The following is a 21,893-nucleotide window of genomic DNA, read 5'->3' as shown; positions in this document are numbered from 1 at the left end:
TGTAACAGAATCCACAGACTGAGAAATTTATAAAGAGCTGGAGTGTATTTGACTGCAGATGGCTAGAACATCTGCAGGGACGGTGCCAGTGTGCGGCAGAGATCATACCATGGTGGAGGGACAGACAACCATGGGAGGCAAGGAAATAGCGCCAGATCTACGTTTTTACCAGAGCCCACCCTTTAGATAACTAACCCACTCCCACCGTAACTGCATTAATCTACTTCTCCTTAAAGTTCCCACCTCTCAGTGTCACAATGGCAATTAAATGTCAACTTTAGTTTTGGTAGGAACACTCAAAGCATAGCAACCACTTAATAGAATTCCATTTCCTATGATGTTTTTATTAGATCCTCTTATACAAAACAAACATAACACATCGTAAGTTGAACTAGCCTTGTAGAGTATTAAATTTTAAATAAGTGACATACAAAATGACAACAAAACATCACCTGGTAATTATAAAGCCTTGAAGCAAATTCTCCAATTACAGAATATACTTGTCTGGATTTTTGAGGAAACTCTATTTCTTTAAGCCACTGAAGACTTCGAAGTCCTGTTAAAGATAAGAACAACTCTGACTAAAAAGTTTATCTGAAAACGTTTATAAAATATCTGACATGTATTAATAGGCATTCTTCTAAGCATGAGGGACATATGAGGTCTTAAAAAGAATATCAGATCCTTGGCTGACCTTGTAAACTGAATAGGTCCTTCATAGAAAGAATCAGTCCTTCATAGAAACAACTGTAAACTATAAAAGACGGACAGAATCAATTTCTTTGGAACTCTTGAATCTAATCCAAAACCTACAGCAATCAGATAAGTGAAGAAAGTAGGGCTAGTTTTTGGAAGAGAGCATTGTGGAATTTTTATTTACCTTCCTAACCTTCCATTTTCATTTCTCTTCTTTTTTTTTTTTTTTTTTTCCAGAGGCAGAGTCTCACTTTGTCACCCTCTAATAGAGTGCCATGGCATCACAGCTTACAACAACCTCCAGCTCTTGGGCTTAGGTGATTCTCTTGCTTCAGCCTCCCGAGTAGCTGGGACTACAGGCGCCCACCACAATGCCTGGCTATTTTTGTTGCAGTTACCACTGCTGTTTTAGCTGGCTGGGACCGGGTTTGCAACCACCACCCTTGGTATATGGAGCCGGTGCCCACTTCACTGAGCCACAGGTGCCGCCCACCTTCCATTTTCTAAGGTGGTGGGGGCAACTTTCAGGACAGCACTTACCATTCCTAATGGTCAGCTAATATAGACCTTGTTCTTAAAATACGGTGCTCATGAGTTTTGACCCAGCCCATGATTCCTTGAGGGACTGGCACAGAAAATGACCTTTGCTTTAATCTCACCCCTTGGATTGGCATGGCTTTTTGACAATAGCTGTTGAAAAAGTTAAAAAACATATACTGTCCATGCCCACTTGGGTCAGCAACCATAGATGAGGGAAGTAGCAGACAAAAGCAAAGGCCCAGGAAGGCGGCAGCCTCCCCTAGGAAGAAGGGTTCATAAAGACGGCTGCATATGCCACAGAAGAGAGAGTGCAGTGTGCGTGTGCAGGGCTGGGTGCACGCTCAGAAAATGTCCTCCAGTAGGATACTAGGTCTGCACCTCTGGTAGGTCTGTGAGCTTTGTGTAAACAGGAGGAAAAGGATAAGGCAGAGTGGGTAAGTGGACTGGCTTAGCCTTAAAGGAATGTCTCAGCTTAGAGCCAAGCTGCAAAGATTGAGAGAGTAATCTGTCTGTCTCTGCCTCTGTTTCTCACTCTCTCCAGGAATTCAAAAAAACATCTGTCAAATCATAAATCACCACTAAGATAATGAAATAGTGAACACATATGACAGGAAATTCAGTTTGCAAAAATAGTTTGAAAAAGTTACTAAACAGAAAACTGCAGCCTTCAACCTGCAACAGCAGCAGGTCCTAGGGAAAGGGAAAACCTGATTGCCAGCTTTATTGCATTATAATTTGCAAATATCCAATTTACAACACAAATTAAAAGACATAGAATGAAATAAAGCATGGCCTATTTAAAAAAAAAAAAGAAAGAAAAGGGATGAAAAAAGGAAAAAAGAAAGAAAAGAAAAAAACTATCCCTGAGGAAGCTCAGACATTGAACTTACTAGTTAAAATCTTTATTTTGGGTGGCGCCTGTGGCTCAGTGAGTAGGGCGCCGGCCCCATATGCCGAGGGTGGTGGGTTCAAACCCAGCCCCGGCCAAACTGCAACAAAAAAATAGCCGGGTGCTGTGGAGGGCGCCTGTAGTCCCAGCTACTCGGGAGGCTGAGGCAAGAGAATCGCTTAAGCCCAAGAGCTGGAGGTTGCTGTGACCTGTGTGATGCCACGGCACTCTACCGAGGGCCATAAAGTGAGACTCTGTCTCTACAAAAAAAAAAAAAAAAAAAAATCTTTATTTTGCTTTTACTTGTTTTTTAAGTTTTAGGTTAATATGAAGGTATTTATAATTAGGTTATATTGTTTGCATTTGTAAGGTAAAGCCTGTGTTGCAGTTGAATTCTTTACCCAGGTGGGAACTAGACAAAGTCTTTAATTAGCTGTTTTACATACACTGAAAAACTAAAAGAAACCATGGACAGAGAACTAAAGGAAACCAGGAAAATGGTACATGAATAAAATGAGAATATTAATTAAGATAAACTATGAGAGAAAACAAATATAAATTCTGAAGTTGAAACAAGTAATAACTAAATTGGGCGGCGCCTATGGCTCAGTGGGTAGGATGCCAGCCCCATATACCAAGGGTGGCGGGTTCAAACCTGCCCTGGCCAAATTGCAACAAAAAATAGCTGGGCGTTGTAGCAGGTGCCTGTGGTCCCAGCTACTGGGAGGCTGAGACAAGACAATCGCTTGAGCCCAGGAGTTGGAGGTTGCTATGAGCTGTGTGACACCACGGCACTCTACCAAGGGCAATAAAATGAGACTGTGTCTCTACAAAAAAAAAAAAAAAAAAAAAAAGTAATAACTAAAATAAAAAATTCATTAGATGGGCACAACAGCAGATTTGAGTAGCAGAAAGAAAAATTAGTTAACTTAAAGAGAGAAAGACAAATCCTAGCCCTCCGGGAGGCTGAGGCAGGTAAATTGCTTGAGCTCAGGAGTTTAAGACCAGCCTGAGCAAGAGTAAGACCCCATCTTTACTAAATATAGAAAAACTAGCTGGGCATGGATGGTGTTGGGGACTAGTGGGGACTACTCAGGAGCCTGAGGCAGGAGGATCACTTGAGCCAAGAGCTTGAGGTTGCTGTGAGCTATGGTATCACCGTACTCTACTCCGGGTGTTAGAGCAAGACTCTGTCTCAAAAAAAATAAAAAGAACTATAGCAATTATTGAGTCTGAGGAACAACAACAACAACAAAAACAAAAAAGGCAAGAAAAGAAAAGAAAGAAAGAAAGTGAACAGAGCATAAGAGACGTGTGGGACACCGTCAAGTGGGTCTATATATGCATGCAGCAGCTGCAGACAGAAGAGTTAGAGAGAAAAGGGCAGGAAGAATACTTAAAGAAATGATGTCTGAAAACTTTCCAAATATGATTTGAAAAAGGATGAATCTACATATCCAAGAAGCTCAAACAACTTCAAGTAGGACAAACTTAAAAAGATCCACACTGAAACTTATTGTAATCAAACTATTGAAAGACAGATACAGAGAGACTCTTGACGGCATCAAGTGAGAAATGAATTTCCTATAGGACTATGGTTTGATTTCTCATCAAAAAAACATGGAGGCCAGAGGACAGCGAGATGACATATTTAAAGTGCTGGGGGGAAAAATGTCTATATCCAGCAATACTATTTTTCCAAATAGAGGAAAAATTAAGACATTCCAAGATAAAAGCTGAGGGCTTTTGTAGACCAGCCCTACAGAAAATGCTGAAGAGAATTCTTCAGGCTGAAGTGAAAGGACATTGAAGAGTAACTCAATGGCCTTAGGAAGAAATCAAGATCTCCAGTAAAGATATCACACAGGTAATTGTAAAAGCCAGTATGATTGAGTTTTTGGTTTGTAACTAAATCTATAGGGCCGAACGTGATGGCTCATGCCTATAATCCTAGCACTCTGGGAGGATGAAGTGGGTGGATTGCCTGAGCTCAGGAGTTCAAGTCCAGCCTGAGCAAGAGTGAGACCCTATCTGTAAAAAAAAAAAAATAGCGGGGTGCTGTGGCAGGTGCCTGTAGTCACAGCTCCTTGGTAGACAAGAGGATCACTTGAGCCCAAGAATTTGAGGTTGCTGTGAGCTATGACACCATGGCACTCTACCAAGAGTGACAAAATGAGACTCTGTCTCAAAAAGAAAAAAGTTACAAATCTATGTTAGTGAATGCACATGTGTAAAGATGTGATTTTTTACGTGATAAGGGACAGAGCTCTATAGGAGCAGAGTGCTTGCATGCTATTAAAGCTAATTTGATATCAATTCAAACTATATAAATTTATAGTGTCAGTTGTAATCCTCATGCTACCTGCTAAGAAAATGTCTAAAAAACATACAAAATGAAATAAAGGAGAACTAAAACAGTACACTACAACAAATCAAGTAAAAATTTAAAAAGGCAGTAATGGAGGTGAGGAACAACAAAAAAAGAAAGTATGAGACATAGATTTAAAAAATAGGAAAATACCAGAAGTAAACTCTTCCTTAATAATAACTGATTTAAATGTAAATGGATTAAACTCTGCAGTCAAAAGGCAGAGACTTAGAAGAATGAATTTAAAAACATGATCCAACAACGCTGCTTACAGATTCACTTTTAAACCCAAACAGAAAACACTGCTGAAAAGAAATTAAGAAATCCTAAGTAAATGGAACGACAACTCATACTCATGGATTAGAAGAGACACTATTGTTGAGATGGCAATACTACCCAAAGCTATCTACAGATTCAAAGAAATACCTGTTTAAAAATCCCTATCCCTGGTGGTGCCCATAGCTCAGTCAGCCGGGCACCAACCACATACACCAAGGGTAGCAGGTTTGAACCCTGCCAGGGCCAGCTAAGACACCAACAACAACCAGAACAAAATAGCCAGGCATTGTGACACGTGCCTGTAGTCCCAGCTACTTGGGAGGCTGAGGCAAGAGAATCACTTAAGCCCAAGAGTTTGAGGTTGCTGTGAGCTGTGACACCACAGCACTCTATCAGGAGCAATATAGTGAGTCTCTGTCTAAAAAAAAAAAAAAAAAATCCTTATCCCAATAGTGTGATACTGGCATAATAATAGACATATAGACCAATGAGATAAAAGATCCAGAAATAAATCTATATATCGCTGGCCAGTTGAGCTTTAGCAAGAGTTCCAAGAGACTATTCAAAAATTCCTATGGGGAAAGAACAATATTTTCAACAAATGATGCTGGGACAACCAGATATCCACATACAAAAATAAATAAGTAAATAAAATTGGACCTTATCTTTCTTCGTACACAAATATGAACTCAAAAATGGCTCAATAACCACAAAACTGCTTTTGTCAAATAGGAAAGAAGGACATTTTAAGAGCTAAAACCATAAAATTCTTAGAAGAAAACAGTATAAATCTTCCTGACGTAGGATTCGGCCAGGGAGTCCTTGATATGATACCACAAAAATTATATTTTTATATCTTAAAAGATATAATAAAGTACAAAGATAACCTACAGACTAAAAGGAAATATGTTCAAGTCTTTTATCTGAGAAGAATATAGTATTTAGAATTTATATTGAACTCTTACAACTTAACAACAAAAGGACAAATAACCTAGTGAAGAAATGAACAAAAGATTGAACAGACATTTCTCCTAGGAATCTATACGAATGATCGATAAACACATAAAAAGATGCTTAATATCTTTAGTCATTAACCAGAAATCAAAACCGCAGTGAAGCACAGCTTTACATCTACCAGGCTGGCTGTTATGGAGGGGAAAGAAAAAAAAAACAAACAAACAAGAAAAGCAACAAAAGTTAGGAGAGGTGGAGAAATTGGACTCCTTTAACACTGCTCATTGGAATGCAAATGGTGCAGCCACTGTGGAAACACAGTCCTGTAGCTTCTCCCCAGAGATTCCACTACCATCTGTACACTCAAAAGAAACATACTGAAAACAAATACTCAAACATATGTGCACATGCTCATAGCATCACTGTTCACAACAGCCAAAAGAGGGAAGCAGTTCAAATGTCTATCAATAGATAAATAGATAAACAAAATGCATTATATACATACAGTGGAATATTATTTAGCCACAGAGGAATGGAGGACAAATACATGCTACAACATGAATGACCCTTGAAAACATTATGCTAAGCTAAGCAAAAGAAGCCAGTCAAGAGCCAGGCGTGGGGGCTCATGCCTGTAATCTTAGCACTCTGGGAGGCTGAGGTGGGCGGATTGCCTGAGCTCACAGGTTTGAGACCAGCTGTGCCAGAGTGAGACCCTGTCTCTAAAAATAGCCAGGCATTGTGGCAGTTGCCTGTGGTCTGAGCTACTTGTGAGGCTGAGGCAAAGCAAGAGAATCGCTTGAGCCCAAGAGTTTGAGGTTGCCTGTGGTCTAAGCTACTTGTGAGGTTGAGGCAAGGCAAGAGAATCGCTTGAGCCCAAAAGTTTGAGGTTGCTGTGAACTGTGAGGCCATGACACTCTACCAAGGGTGACAAAGTGAGATTCTGTCTCAAAAAAAAAAAAGAAGCCAGACAAGAGAGGCCACATGTTGTATGATTCTACTTATATGACACGTTCAGTATAAGCAAACCACAGAAATAGAAGGCAGATTGTTGATTGACAATGTCTTTGTTGGGGGGGGATGGAGAGCAACCACTTAAGGGGTATGAGGTTTCCTTTGGAGGTGATAAAAATATTTAGGAACTGTATAGAGGCAGTGATTGCACAATACTGTGAATTCAGTAAACGCCACAGAAAGATACACTTGAAATAGTTTTTGATTATGTGCATTTTAATTCAGTAGAGCAAAAACCTATCAGAGTCCAGTTTAATTCCACTGAAATCTTCCCCATAATCAGTGGTGTCTAAAATGGATCTGGCATGTTTGTTGGCAAGCTTAAACTTGGGAAATACAAAGAAGCCATTGCATCCATTGTAAAAACTGTGTGTGTGTGTTAAAAGATGTTAAGAAAATATGGGGTATAATTTCCAGAATGAAACAGATCCTGAATACAAATATTTGTACTGACCACACTGTGCACTCCTGACACAGACACTGAAGGGGAAATCAGGAAGAACAGTTTGAACAGTTACACACAGGCCTGGGGTCAGAGCTAGGAGGAAGCTTCATCTGCAGGGGCTGATGAGGTGGGCCAGCAGAAGCAAAATGGTGAAGGCTGCTGCAGAGGGTAATAAAGAGAAGACAGCCAGGAAACAGAGCAAACCAAGCAATCTGTAGTTCTTATTAGAGACCAAAGTGTTCAAGGTCTAGTCCAGAGGTCCACTGAGCTGGAATGGGCACTCCCAGCCCAGTAAGCTGTGGCTAACGGATGGAGCAGGCCTGGCCTTGGACAGGCACAGAATCAGGGTAAACCAGCGGTCTGGGTATACATGTGCAATCATAAAGAACTAGCACCCAGAGTGCTGCCATGTCATAAAACATGGTTTCATGGCAATAACTGGGTTGAAAGCCTGGTTTTAATGAGAACTCCATGCCTCAATTTGTCAATATGATAAAGAGCAATTGTCCAGTGCACCAGGGGTTGTGGGTGGTGGCACCGCCCAGTCAGAAATTATCATCGCCTGTTCAGCAATCATTTACGGTGTGATGAGTAAGAGACTTTGGTTGTCAAAATCTCCCAAGCTAAGTCCCCCAAATTTAGAAAAGGTGAAATGTATAATATGTTTGCAATAAATATTTGAAAGGTTCTTAACATTAAAGCAACTTCTATTTTAAACCACAGTTCTAAAAGAGAAAAGCATTTTCTAAACTTTCTATAAAAAAGCTTATACATATGTATTATTTTTATAATCAGAAATAAAAGACAAAAATATGCTTCAAGAACATGCAGGTCACTTCTAGCATCTTCCGTGCCATTTATCTACAGATGTGAGTTATTCTATTATGACCTCTCTCACCACGCAGACATATCTTGGGAATGGTGTTAAGGATCATTAGTAAAGTGAAACGTACCTATGAAAAGGAAAGTCAATCCAAGAATCACACATAGGATAATCTTCCATGGTCGAGTTAACCTATAAAGTATGAAAATAATGTTAAAAAAGAATTCAGCAATGTCCTATATCACTATTATCCTATAACGGGAGCTTTAAACTGGCCACTACACTGAAGTCCGCAAACTCACTTGTGTTCATTCTCACATATTTCCGGTTAAGTCTGTGAATTAATTTCTAATCCATTGTTTTTGAAATGGAGAGAAGATAGTTTTCCCTGTAGCACACATGTGTACATACATACACTCATATCCTTCACTTACATACACATAACTGTATGCTAGTATATGTCTACTTACGTTCCTTAAATGCTTAGGAAGAAAACAAAGTAATTATCCCAGAGGTCTCAAATGTAGAATAAGGAAAGGGGGAGAGGGGGAGGGAGAAGGAAAGACAGAGAGAGAGAGAGATAGAAAGAGAGAGAAAGAAAGAAAGATGGGAGGGAAGGAGGGAGGGGAGGGGAGTGGAGGGAGGAGGGGAGGGGAGAAGAGGGAAGGGAGACAAGAAGAGAAAAGAAAGAAAAAGAAAAGAATCCAGTCTTTCATTTTGTAGAAATTAGGTATTAACCTAAAACAATTATCTAACAAAATTCTCTGAAGCCATCATGACACTTTTTTCTGCTTTGAGTTGAAATATAACATACATATAGAAAGGGCATAAATCATTATTATACAGCCCAGGGACCCTTCACAGAATGAGCACATCCATGCAGCCACACCCAGGACTCATTGCCGTGGAAAAAATTGTATCTCTCCAATTTCGTATGTTGAACCTTATCCCCATTGTGACTGTATTTGGGTGTAAAATCTTGAGCTAATTAATAAGGTTAAATGAGATCATGAGAGTGGGTCCCTGAACTATTATTATTAATAGGACTCATGCGCTTATAAAAAGAGGATCGTTTTCTTCTAGAATTCTTATGGTTTTATGCCTTACAATTTAAGTCATTTCTTCCTCTTGAAATAATTTTCGAGAGTGGTGAGAGAGACAGGTCCTGTTTCATTCTTCTGGATGTAGCTACCAATTTTCCCAGCACCATTTATTAAATAAGAATTCTTTTCCTACTGTATATTTTTGTCTGCTTTGTCAAGTATCAATTGGCTGTATGTGGATGGTTTTATATCTCAGTTTTCTATTCTGTTCAATTGGTCTATGTCTCTATTTTTGTGCTAATGTGATGCTGTTTTGGTTACTGCAGCCCTGTAGTAAAGTTTGAAATCTGGTAATGTGATATGTCCAGGTTTGATCCTTTTGCTTAATTAAGCCTTGGCTATTTGGGCTCTTTTTTGGTTCTAAATAAAACATAGAATTATTTTTTTCTAGATCTGTGAAATACGACCTTAGTATTTTAACGGAAATTGCATTGAATCTATAAACCACAGCAGGTAGTATGGACATCTTAACAATGTTGATTCTACTAGTCCAAAACATGATATGTTTTTCCATTTTTTTCTCTACAATTTATTTTCTTAGTGTCTTATAGTTATTTTTGTGGAAATGTTGAAAAAAATTAACTAAACTTAAAAGCTTCCCCCAGCAAAGGAAATAATCAACAACACAAATAGAAAACCTTCAGAATAGGAGAAAATATTCAAAAACTATACATCCAAAAAAAGGGCTATAAAGAACTCATGCAAATCATCAAGAAAATATCAAACAGCCCCATCAAAAAGTGGGCAAGAAACATGAACAGAAACTTTTCTTTTTTGTGTGTGTGTGGTTTTTTGGCCGGGGCTGGGTTTGAACCCGCCACCTCTGGCATATGGGACCGGCGCCCTACTCCTTGAGCCACAGGTGCCGCCCTGAACAGAAACTTTTCAAAAGAAAGTAAACAGATAGCCAACAAACACATGAAAAAATGTGCACCATGACTAATCATCACGGAAATGCAAATTAAAATCACAATGAGATATCACCTTACCCCTGTTAGAATATTCGGCTTTTATTAAAAAGTCCCAAAATAACAGATGCTGGCATGGGTGCAGACAGGACGCTTCTACACTGTTGGTGGGACTGCAAATTAGTACAGCCTCCAGGGAAAACAGTATAGAGATTCCTCAAGGAACTAAAAGTGGACCTATTATTCGACCCAGTAATCCTACTACTAAATATTTACCCGAAGGAAAAGAAGCCATTTTAACAAAAAGACACTATACAGGAAAGTTGATTGCAGCACAGTTAGCAATTGAAAAGATGTGAAATCAACCTAAGTTTCCATCAATTCATGAGTAAATTAACACAGGCAGAAGGAATACGTATAACATGGAATACTACTCAGCCACGAAGAAGGATGACTTGATGGATTTTGCAACAGTTTGGATGGAACTGGTGACCATTATCCTAAGGAAAGTATCTAAAGAATGGGGAAAAAAACATTGCACATACTCACTGTAAAAATAGAACTGAAAACATACACGTGCTTACTGGGAAATAAAACTTAAAGGAAATTCAGCAGCAGTGGGGAAGAGAGGGTGAGTAACAGGTACACTGAACTCTGTTTGGATGATGGGCGCTGATCCACGCTACCAAAAGTATTTGTACCCCTGTAATACTTTTAAATAAAAGGAGAGAAAAAAGGAAGCAAAAGCAGAGTTCTTTCTCTGCCTGAGTGTACCTTCAGAAGAAGGTCACATAAAGGCACAGTGAGAATGTAGCTGTCTACATACCAGAAAGAGAGCCCTCGCTGGAGATGGACCAGCTGGAACCTTGACCTTGGACTTCCAGCCTCCAAAACTGTGAGAACAAGTTTCTATTGCTCAAACAACCCAGGCTGTGGTATTTTTTTTTTAATTGCAGTTTAGCAAACAAATACACTCAGTCCATCAGAAGCCTCTCTTTTGTCTCCCTAAGATTCTATATCCACCAGCAAAGGTAGCTGCTCTCCTGAGCTCTATTCCTGTCATCTTGACTTGCCCGGCTTCGAGCCATGTGAAAACAGCACCATGTGTATCCGTGCCCCATCTGTCTGCCTTCTATTCTCAGCAGTGTGTTTGCGAGTTATCAGTGCTATTGTGGTTTATTTATCTTCTTGTGTGAATATGTCACATGGGTATCCATCCTAACACTGGTGGGTAATTGGGGGCCATGATAAACAATGTGTAAGAAAGAAATATTCTTATAGGCAATGCCTCTAGGAACATTCTTCTTGTGCATAGTTTTTGATGAACAAATGCACACGTTTCATTTAGGTATATTTCTAAGAGCAGAAGTGCTGGGTCACAGGGCATGTGCATATTCGTTTGCAGTACCTTCTGTTAAACCATTTTACATAGTGTTGTAGTTACAACCTGTTCTTGCCCAACATTTTAGAAAGCCTTAAAGGGCGCCTGTAGTCCCAGCTACTCGGGAGGCTGAGGCAAGAGAATCGCGTAAGCCCAAGAGTTAGAGGTTGCTGTGAGCCGTGTGACGCCACGGCACTCTACCAAGGGCGGTACAGTGAGACTCTGTCTCTAAAAAAAAAAAAAAAAAGAAAGCCTTAAAGGAAAAAAAGAGAAAAAAAGGCTAGAATAGTCTAATCAAGCTAAGGTAGGATGCTATAAACTTCTGCACAAAGTATTACAAGTTGATAAACTAAAAATTTCAACTTACACGAAAAACCGCTTTGGATGGATCATTCATTAATTGCAGATGGCAGCCTGACGCAGAAGGAGAAGCACTGGGGGTGGGGGGCAGTGGAAAGGGGCGCAGAGCTGGTCCCAGAATTTTAAGTCACTTTAGCAATTTGCTCTTTGACTTTTCACCTGTTGGTTCTGAACTAGTTTCTGTTAACTGAAAGGCACAATTTCCTCCTATATTCTATAAGGAATTGCTAAGCAGGTAACTTTAACCTTGAAAGTAATTTAATTTAAATGTAGATATGTGTATTTATTTGAATTTTGCTCCTTCTTTCAAATTACGTTTAACTGTCAGTAAATAGATTGCTTATATTAATTTTTTTCAAGTTTGTTGACGATGTGATGTACAAATTTACTCTCTCAGTGATCTGCTCTTGAATTACAATATCAGCTGGTCCTTAAAACTACAGCTCAAACCCGGCAGGGAGTCTAAGTGTGAGCCATTAGCCATGCAGGGTCATAAGACAGTCAAAAAACAGCTAAGAAGGGAGTTTTCTTAACTCTCTGCCCTCCAGGGAAGTATAATCTTGAGTCCCCTTACACCCTTAAATATTATTGGTCTTGTGGGAAGTAGTACGGTTTCCACTTTCTAAAGAAAATGATTCCAAGGTCAATTACGGCTGACTTAAATGAAAATTGCCACATTACCATATTTACCAAAGGTTTATTCAGTGTTTTATTTATTTTTATTTTTATTTTTTGAGACAGACTCTTAAGCTGTCACCCTGGGTAGAGTGCCACCCTGGGTAGAGTGCTGTGGTGTCACAGCTTACAGCACCGTCCAACTCTTGGGCTTGAGCGATTCTCTTGCCTCAGCCTCCCAAGTAGCTGGGACTACAGGTGTCCGCCACAATGCCTAGATATTTTTTGGTTGTAGTTGCCATTATTGTTTTTTAGCTGACCCGGGCCAGGTTCAAACCAGCCAGCTTTGGTGTATGTGGCCAGCACCCTACCCACTGAGCTCCGGGCGCTGCCCTATTCAGTGTTTTTTTTTTTTTTTTTTTTTTTTTGTAGAGACAGAGTCTTACTTTACCACCCTTGGTAGAGTGCCATGATGTCACAGGACTCACAGCAACCTCCAGCTCTTGGGCTTTCACGATTCTCCTGCCTCAGCCTCCCGAGCAGCTTGGACTACAGGCGCCCGCCACAACGCCTGGCTATTTTTTGGTTGCAGTTCAGCCAGGGCTGGGCTTGAACCCGCCAGTCTGGCTGCCAGGCTTTGCTTTGCAAAACTCCTTCCATGACTTCACACAGGGGTTTCTGAGTGGGATTCTGCCATTTGGGGTGAGTATGATTTGTTATCTATTGTAATTTTCAAATTCTGGTCTTCTTGTACATATCACTTTGTAGCATTCCTTTTGATTTTTATCCACAATTTTGTTGCTGTGCAAGTGCTTCATTGTTATTGATAGGCTGGTTCTTTCTTACTTTCAGTTTTCTTTTCCCAGGACGCAGCAAATGGAGGAGGTAAATAGGTCTTAGGTCTTAGGCCACCCAAGCAATATTGCTTCCCCACCCTACCAGTCCCCAGTCTCTGCTTCTGTTCTCACTGGAGGAAACACCAGTTATCAGCTCAGGGTGCGTATCCATTCACAGATTCTTTAGTCAATTCTCACCCAAGGCTATAATTTTTCTTTCTTTCTTTCCTTTTTTTTTTTTTTGGACACAGAGTTGCCCTGGGTAGAATGTTTTGGCATGAAAGCTCACAGCAACCTCAAACTCTTGGGCTCAAGTGACCTTCTTTCCTCAGCCTCCCAAGTAGCTGGGATTACAAGTGCCTGTGAGTTTTTCTTTTCTTTTATTATTTTTTTAAATTTTACATTCTTTTTATTATAAGAAATGTAAATGTATACAAAAGACACTGGTATAACGAATCCTTATTTATCTGTTACCTAGATTTGACAATTAGCAAAATTTTGCTATAGAAAATTATAATATTTTCCTTTTTGTCTTTATATTTGCTGAAATATTTTCAAGGAAAATCCAGGCTTCCAATCACTACTCCTTTGTACATGGGTGTTTTCTTTATAACCTCTGTGCCATTATCATGCATTGTTAATAACTTCTTGGTTTCACCTAATTCTGATCCATACTTAAATTTCCCCAGGATTGTCTTAAAAATATTTTTTACATTTGGTTCAAAGTCTAGACTTTTGGTTTGTTTAGGATTCATTGACGGTACAAAGAATTAGGGCACCCTGATTGCATTTGTTAGGTAAATTCCCTCTTAGAATTGTGTCTTGCTCCCAAGAGGTGTACCATACTCCATGACCCTCTCCCTCCCTCCCTCTTCACCTCTCATGGCTCCCTCATTCCCCACCCCACCCCTTGTATTAGCTAATCTACTGCCTTCATAATAGAATTGAGTACATTGAATTCTTGCTTCTCCATTCTTGTGATGCTTTACTAAGAAGAATGAGTTCCATCTCAATCCAGGTCAATAAAAAAGATATAAAGTCTCTGTCTTTTTAATGGCAGAATAGTATTCAATGGTATACATATAACACACCTCGTTAATCCATTCATGGGTTGGGGGATATTTAGGTTGTTTCCACATTTTGGCAATTGTAAATTGAGTTTGCAACAAACAGTTTAGTGCAAATGTCCTTATGATAAAATGTGGCCCTCCCACCCCCCTCGCCCCAAGGAGATGCCTAGTAATGGGATTGCAGGATCAAATGGGAGGTCTAATTTGAGTTCTTTGAGGATTCTCCATATTTCCTTCCAAAAAGGTTGTATTAGTTTGCAATCCCACCAGCAGTATAAATGTGTTCCCTTCTCTGCACATCCATGCCAGCATCTGCAGCTTTGAGACTTTGTTATGTGGGCCATTCTCCCTGGGGTTAGGTGATATCTCAGGGTGGTTTTGATTTGCATTTCTCTAACGATTAGAAATGATGACTATTTTTCATATATTTGTTAGTCATTCATCTATTTTCTTTAGAGAAGGTTCTATTCATGTCTCTTGCCCAGTGATACATGGGATTGTTGGGTCTTTTTTGTTGACTAATTTGAGTTCTCTATAGATCCTAATTATCAAGCTTTTGTTCGATTCATAATATGCAAATATTTTTTTACCATTCAGAAGGTTGTCTATTTGCTTTGGTTGTTGTTCCCTTGGCTGTACAGAAGCTATTTGGTTTAATTAAGTCCCATTTGTTTATTTTTATTGTTGTTGCACTTGTCAGTGAAGTCTTCTTCATAAAGTCTTTCCCCAGGCTGATATCTTCCAGTTTTTCCCTCACCCATTCTTCAAGGATTTTTATTGTTCCATGCCTTAGATTTAAATCTTTTATCTATCTTGAATCAATGTTTGTAAGTGGTGAAAGCTGCTGGTCCAGTTGCAGTATTTTACATGTAATTATCCAGTTCTCCCAGTACCTTCTGCTGGGAAAAGAATAGGGATTCTTTTCCCCCAGTGTATGTTCTTGTTTGATTTATCAAAGATCAGGGGGCTATAAGATGTTGGTTTCATCTCATGGTCTTCTCTTCAGTTCCAAATGTCTATGTCTCTATCTGTGTCAATACCATTCTGTTTTGATCACCATGACCTTGTAGGATAGCCTAAACTCTGGTAGGGTGATACCCAGCTTTGTTTTTATTACTAAGAATTGCCTTGGCTATACAGGGCTTTTTCTGGTTCCATACAAAATGAAGATTTTTTTTTCCCAAATCTCCAAACTATGATGTTGGTACTTTAATGGGGATTGCACTAAATCTGTAGATTGCTTTGGGAAGTATAGACATTTTAACAATGTTGATTCTTCCCAGCCAAGAGCATGGTATGTTCTTCCATTTGTTAATATCTTCTGCTATTTCTGTATTTTTTTTCCTTAGGGTTTTATAGTTTTCTTTGTAGAGGTCCGTCACCTCTTTTGTTAGGTATATTCCTAGATATTTCTTTTTTTTTTAAGCTACTATGAATGGAATTGTGTCTTTGATTATCTTCTCACCCTGGCTGTTACTGGCATATACAACGGCTACTGATTTGTGGACATTAATTTTATATCCTGAGACATTACTGTATTTTTTTTTTTATCATTTCCAGGAGTCTTTTGATTAAGTCTTTGGGGTTCTCTAAGTATAAGATCATATCATTGGCAAAGAGGGAGAGTTTGACCTCCTCTGGCCCGATTTGAATGCCTTTTCTTTCCTTCTCTTGCCTAATTGTACTGGCTAGAACTTCCAGCACTATGTTGAATAGTAGTGGCTATAGAGGACAACCTTGCCTAGTTCCAGTTCTATGTAGAAAAGCTTTCAGTTTTACTCCATTCAGTATAATATTAGCTGTGGGTTTGCCATAGATGGCTTCAATCAGGTTAAAAAATGTGCCAACCTATGCTTATATTCTTAAGTGTTCTATTTAGAAAAGGATTAGATGTTCTACATCTATTGAGAAGATCATTTAGTCTTTGTTTTTGCTTCTGTAGATATGGTGAGTTATGTTTATGGACTTTTGAAGGTTAGACACAGAACAGAATGTATGTTAACAGAAGACTGTTAAACCAGTCTTGCATCCCTGTGATGAAACCTACTTGATCATGATGTATGATTTTTTAATGTGTAGCTATAATCTATGGCTAGGATTTTATTGATAATTTTTGCATCTATATTCATTAGTTAAATTGGTCTGAAGTTCACCTTTTTAGTTGGGTCTTTTCCTGGTTTGGGTATCAGGGTGATGTTTCCTTCATAGAATGTGTTTGGAATAATTTCTGCAGTATGGGTATAAGCTCTTCTTTGAAGGTTTGATCAAATTCTGGTGTGAAGCCATCTGAACCAGGGCATATTTTTATTGGGAGATTTTTATTATTATATCTCTGTACTTGAAATTGGTCTGTTCAAGAGATCTATTTTTTCTTGGTTAAGACTTGGGAGAGGTCATGATCCCAGGTATTGGTCCATTTCCTCCACATTGTCAAATTTCTGGACATAGGGTTTGATGTAGTACTCAGAGATAATCTCTTCTATCTCTGTGGCATCTGTTGTTATTTCCCCTTTATCGTTTCTCACTAAAGTTATTAGAGATTTTGCTTTTCTATTTCTAGTTAATCTGGCCAAAGGTTTACTGATTTTATTTTTTGAAAAAACAACTTTTTCTTTTGTTAATTTTCTGAATGATTCTTTTGTTTTCAATTTCATTAATCTCTGATTTAATTTTGGTTACTTCTTTACTTCTGTTATGTTTGGAATTAGATTGTTCTTCTTTTTCCAATTCCGTAAGAAGGTTTGGTCTCTTTTTGTTTTCGAATGTAAGTGTCTAATGGGATAAATTTCCCTATTAAAGCTGCTTTTGTTGTATCCCACAGGTTTTGGCACCTTGTGTCTTCATAGTTCTTATGTTTGAGGAATTTACGATTTCCTCTTTTATCTCTTCCTGAGCCCAAATATCATTCAGCATAAGACTTTAATTTCCATGCCTTTGTGTGGTGAAGAATGATTTTGCTGGAGTTAAGTGCCACTTTTATTGCCTTGTGGTCTGAGAAGAGGCAAAGTATAATTTCTACTCTTTTAATTTTGCTGAGGTTTTGTATCCTAGGATGTGATCTGTTTTGGAGTATGTTGCTTGGGCTGATGAGAAAAATGTATATTCTTTAGCTTTGTGACAGTATGTTCTGTGTACGTCGATTAATCCCCTTTGTTATAGTGTCACATTTAAGTCCTTTGTATCTTTGTTAGTTTCTGTTCAGAGGATCTGTCCAGTTCTGTAAGAGGGGTGTTAATGTCCTTGGTTATGATGGTGTTATGGGATATTATATTGCCCAGACCCATCAAGGTCTGTTTCATAAATCTGGGAGCATTTAAGTTGGGAGCATAAATATTTAAAATTGAGATGTCTTCTTGTTGTACTTGACCAGTATGAAGTGTCCATCTTTGTCTTTCTTAACTTTAGTTGCTTTAAATGTGCTTGTGTCTGAGAATAAGATTGCAACTACTCCTTTCTTCTGACATCCATTTGCTTGAAATACTGTTGTCTAGGCCTTTACCCTGTGTCTTGATTTGTCCTCTAAGGCTAGGTGTGTTTCCTAGAGATAATATATGGATGGCTTATGCTTTTGTATCCAATCAGCCAGCTGTGCCTCTTCAGTGGGGAATTCAATCCATTGACATTTATTGAGAGACTTGGTAAGTGTGGTGGAGTTCTATTCATCTTTTGTGAAAGTCCATTTGTAGTTTTATCCTTTGTGCCATTGGGGAAGCTAAGTTTTGACGATTAGCTCCTGGGTGTTTACTTTGCTGGTGGTCCATTGTGATGTTCAGTTTTGAGAATAGGTCTAAATATTTCCTGTAGAGCTGGTCTTGTTGTGACAAATTTCCTCAGTGTTTGAATCTCCATAAAAGATTGGATTTCTCCATCATTTTTGAAGCTTAGTTTAGCGAGATATAGAATTCTGGGCTGAAAATTATTTCATTTAAGAATATTAAAGGTTGGGTGGCACCTGCCCCATATACCAAGAGTGGCGGGTTCAAACCCAGTCCCAGCCAAACTACAACAAAAAAATAGCTGGGTGTTGTAGCGGTCACCTGTAGTCCCAGCTACTTGGGAAGCTGAGGCTAGAGAATCACTTAAGCCCAGGAGTTGGAGGTTGCTATGAGCTGTGATGCCAGAGCACTCTACTGAGGGCGATAAAGTGAAATTCTATCTCAAAAAATAAGAAAAAAAAAGGGGGATCTGTGGCTCAGTGGGTAGGGTGCCGGCCCCATATACTGAGGGTGGCAGGTTCAAACATAGCCCCAGCCAAACTGCAACAAAAAATAGCCAGGCATTGTAGCAGGCACCTGTAGTCCCAGTTACTTGGGAGGCTGAGATAAGAGAATCACCCAAGCCCAGGAGTTGGAGGTTGCTGTGAGCTATAATGCCATGACACTCTGAGGGCAATAAAGTGAGATTCTGTCTCTAAAAAAAAAGAGAAAAGAATGTTGAAGGTGGAATATCATTCATTTCTGGCTTGGAAAGTTTCAGTTGAAAGTCTACTGTCACCCTAATGGCTCTGCCCTTGTAGGTCAGTTGGCATTTACTCCTGGCTGCTTGCAGAATTTTCTCTTTCACCTTTGGACAGGTGCATTACAATGTGTCTTTGAGAAGCTCTATTTGAGTTGAGATGACCCAGGGTTCGATATCCTTCTAAAAGGAGTATGTCGAGATCTTTAGTAAAACTTGGGAAGTTTTCACTTATGATAGTCTCCAGTAGGGCTTCCATTCCTTTGGAAAATCTTCTACTTGTACTAGGAGAACTCAGAACTCAAATCTGTCCTCCTTTTTCCTTCTCACTTCTTCCTTTGCTTCAAATTATCCTGTCTGAGAATTAGGTGTTGAAGTAGCCTATTGGTATAAGGCCAAAAGGAAGAGAAGGGTAAAGAGCAAGCAGGGAGAACAGGAGAAAAAGAAAGAAGAAGAAAGAAGGAAAGAAAAAGAATAAAAGGAAGGGGAGATGAAAGAAAAGAATTGAAGAACAAGAGAGAAAGAGGATAGGAAAAGAGAATCAGAGAGATAGAAGAAGAAATAATATTGATTGGTATGATGCTAACACCATGTCTAACTCAAGGATTTTGAGGCTCTGGAGTGGGTTCCTCAAAATCAGGAGTTCCTTACCAGCTTGAGCAAAGCCAAACTCTTCTTCTGCCAAAAATAGGAAGAGAAATAAAAAAGCAAAAACAAAAGACAAGAAGAAATAAATAAATAAAAATGAAAAAGAAATAGAAAAAACCTGCAGTATGTACTTGCCAATACGATCTTCTGAGAACCAAATGTAGAAGGGCTCCCTAGACCATGATCTCTTGGCCTCCTTGAGCTCCCTGCCAGACCATAGCCATGCCACTCTAGCTCTCAGAGAAAAAAGAAAAAAGAATAATAATAAGAAAAATAGGTAAAAAAAAAAATTAAAAATACAGTTGTATCAAATAAAGGAGAGAGAGAGATGAGGAACAAGGGAAGAAATAATGAAAAAAGAGGGTATATCTTAGCTATTGCAAAGTGATTTATATGGGAAAGATGAAAAAAGTAGAAAAATCTTTATCAAAAGAGAGAAATGGGGCAGCGCCTGTGGCTCAGTGAATAGGGCGCTGGCCCCATACACCAAGAGTGGTGGTTCAAACCCAACCCCGGCCAAAGTGCAAGAAAAAATGGCTGGGCATTGTGGCAGGCACCTATGGTCCCAAATACTCAGGAGGCTGACACAAGAGAATCACCTAAGCCAAGAGCTGGAGGTTGCTGTGAGCTGTGACGTCATAGCACTCTACCAAGGGTGACAAAGTGAGACTCTGTCTCTTAAAAAAAAAAAAAAAGAAAGAAAAGAGAGAGAGTGAAATGGAGAGGAGTGACATAGAGAGAGAGAATAAATGAGACTAAAGTACAATAACCAAGGTTACAGGAGCCCGTGCTCTTGATGAAAGTAAAAATGGCAGTTACGTATAGAACCAACCAAATTCACAAATCCAACACAACAAAACAAAAAAAAGCTCAGATAGCCAAAAACAGCAGCAACCTAGGCAGCAAAGAAAAAAAATACTAAGAAAAAAGAAAAAGGAAAGGGGCGGCGCCTGTGGCTCAAGGAGTAGGGCGCGGGTCCCATATGCTGGAGGTGGCTGGTTCAAACCTAGCCCTGGCCAAAAAAAAAAAGAAAAAGGAAAAAAGTTTATATATCCCTATATATATACACACATTTTTTTCCTTTTTCTTTTTTTTAGTATTTTTTCCCTTTCTTCACTATGTGTGTGTGTGTGTGTGTGTGTGTAGACAGTGGATATATATCCAGCTTTAATTGGGATACACATATGTTGCAATATATTGCCAGGGCACCAGATAGCGCTGTGGTTTTTTTGGAGATGAAGAACACAGCTGGCAACCTCTATTTCCCAGGCATGGTCCTGGTTCCTAACTTAGTTGCCCTCAGTGATTGCTTGATTGTTTCCTCAGCATTCAGACCCTGCCAGGAAGGGATCATAAAGCTCTCCAGAATCCTTCAGAGGCAGGTCTCAAAATGCCCCCTTACAACAGTTCCTGTGGGGTGTGGGAGCCACTGAGCCTGTCCCAAGAGTGGAGTCGTGATCCTGGCAGATAGAATAATGACAGCCGTGTTTTAGACCCCTGCTGGGAGGCCCACCTTCACGACCTTCTCACGACCTTCCCACAATGATGAACCCTCGACAGCCTGGACCTTCCCAGTATGGCTGCCTCACCAGCCACCAAACTGATGGCAAATCCACTCCAACTGGTACTCAGATCTGGGTGCTTTATACTGTTCAAGTTCATCTACTCTTCCAAGCTTTTCACTCAACACATAGCTTCCCCAGAAAACCAAAAACTGCAGAAAGGCTTCCTCCCATCAGTGGACCTCTGTGGGGTTGGGGGGCAGCCATTCCCACCAGCTCCCAAACACTCATCTAGTCAGTCAGCTCTCTACCACTGTTGATCATATGCTGTCTCCTGTACAAAACCACCTTGCTGTGCACCCTAAGCTACAACTCCAAGAAGGGTCCCCGCACCAGGTGTGGCTGGGTTCTCTTTCTTTCACCAGTTGTACTAGGAAAACTCAGCTGAATGATCCTTATAGTCTGCCATTTTGCTCCACCCCCTGAGCTTATTCTTTTAAAAGGACAGCTCCTGTTTCTTAGTCCTCATTCCTAGATCATTGTCATTAACCTAAATACCACTAACAAGGAAGGAAGACAGCATGCCACAAAGTGCTATGATGAAAACTGCAGAGGAAAGCATTTGGAAGTGATTTTTTAAATTTATTTTATTTTATTATTATTATTATTTTTTTTTTCTGGCCAGGGCTGGGTTTGAACCCACCACCTCAGACATATGGGGCCGGCGCCTTACTCCTTTGAGCCACAGGCGCCGCCCAATTTTCTCTAAAAAAGGAGCAAAGCATTTGGCATTTGTTGAGCAATTATTTCTCAAGTAAACAAGGTACAAGTCGGAGATATATGTAACCTACGATCTTAGGCACACCACTCTGCAAGGTCACCTACCTGTTTGTGTCAGGGTTTTCAGGCTCTGATTGCAAAATATTCACACTCGAGCTACAGCTGGCTTCGTCAGAGCAGCCTCTGAAAAACCTGGCAGCCCTTCTTGTCTTTGTTCTTCCACTCAT

At 39.6% G+C, this 21,893-nt stretch overlaps 1 protein-coding gene across 1 annotated transcript in view; it reads right to left on the bottom strand.

Moving 5' to 3' along the window:
* Window positions 1-21,893, bottom strand: part of SUN3 (Sad1 and UNC84 domain containing 3) — a 46,717-nt gene extending 24,824 nt beyond the window's left edge. Inside the window, exons 1-3 of the mRNA XM_053553861.1 lie at window positions 21,772-21,893; window positions 8,139-8,200; window positions 453-556 (exon numbers count right to left, since the gene is read on the bottom strand). Of these exons, the coding sequence (XP_053409836.1) occupies window positions 453-556; window positions 8,139-8,200; window positions 21,772-21,893 (288 nt within the window). The remainder of the gene's footprint in view (window positions 1-452; window positions 557-8,138; window positions 8,201-21,771) is intronic.

Source organism: Nycticebus coucang, chromosome 11, assembly GCF_027406575.1.
Source record: "Nycticebus coucang isolate mNycCou1 chromosome 11, mNycCou1.pri, whole genome shotgun sequence".
Lineage (NCBI taxonomy): Eukaryota > Metazoa > Chordata > Mammalia > Primates > Lorisidae > Nycticebus > Nycticebus coucang.
The sequence above is the reverse complement of the archived record's forward strand: the minus strand, read 5'-3'. Positions and strand labels throughout refer to the sequence as shown.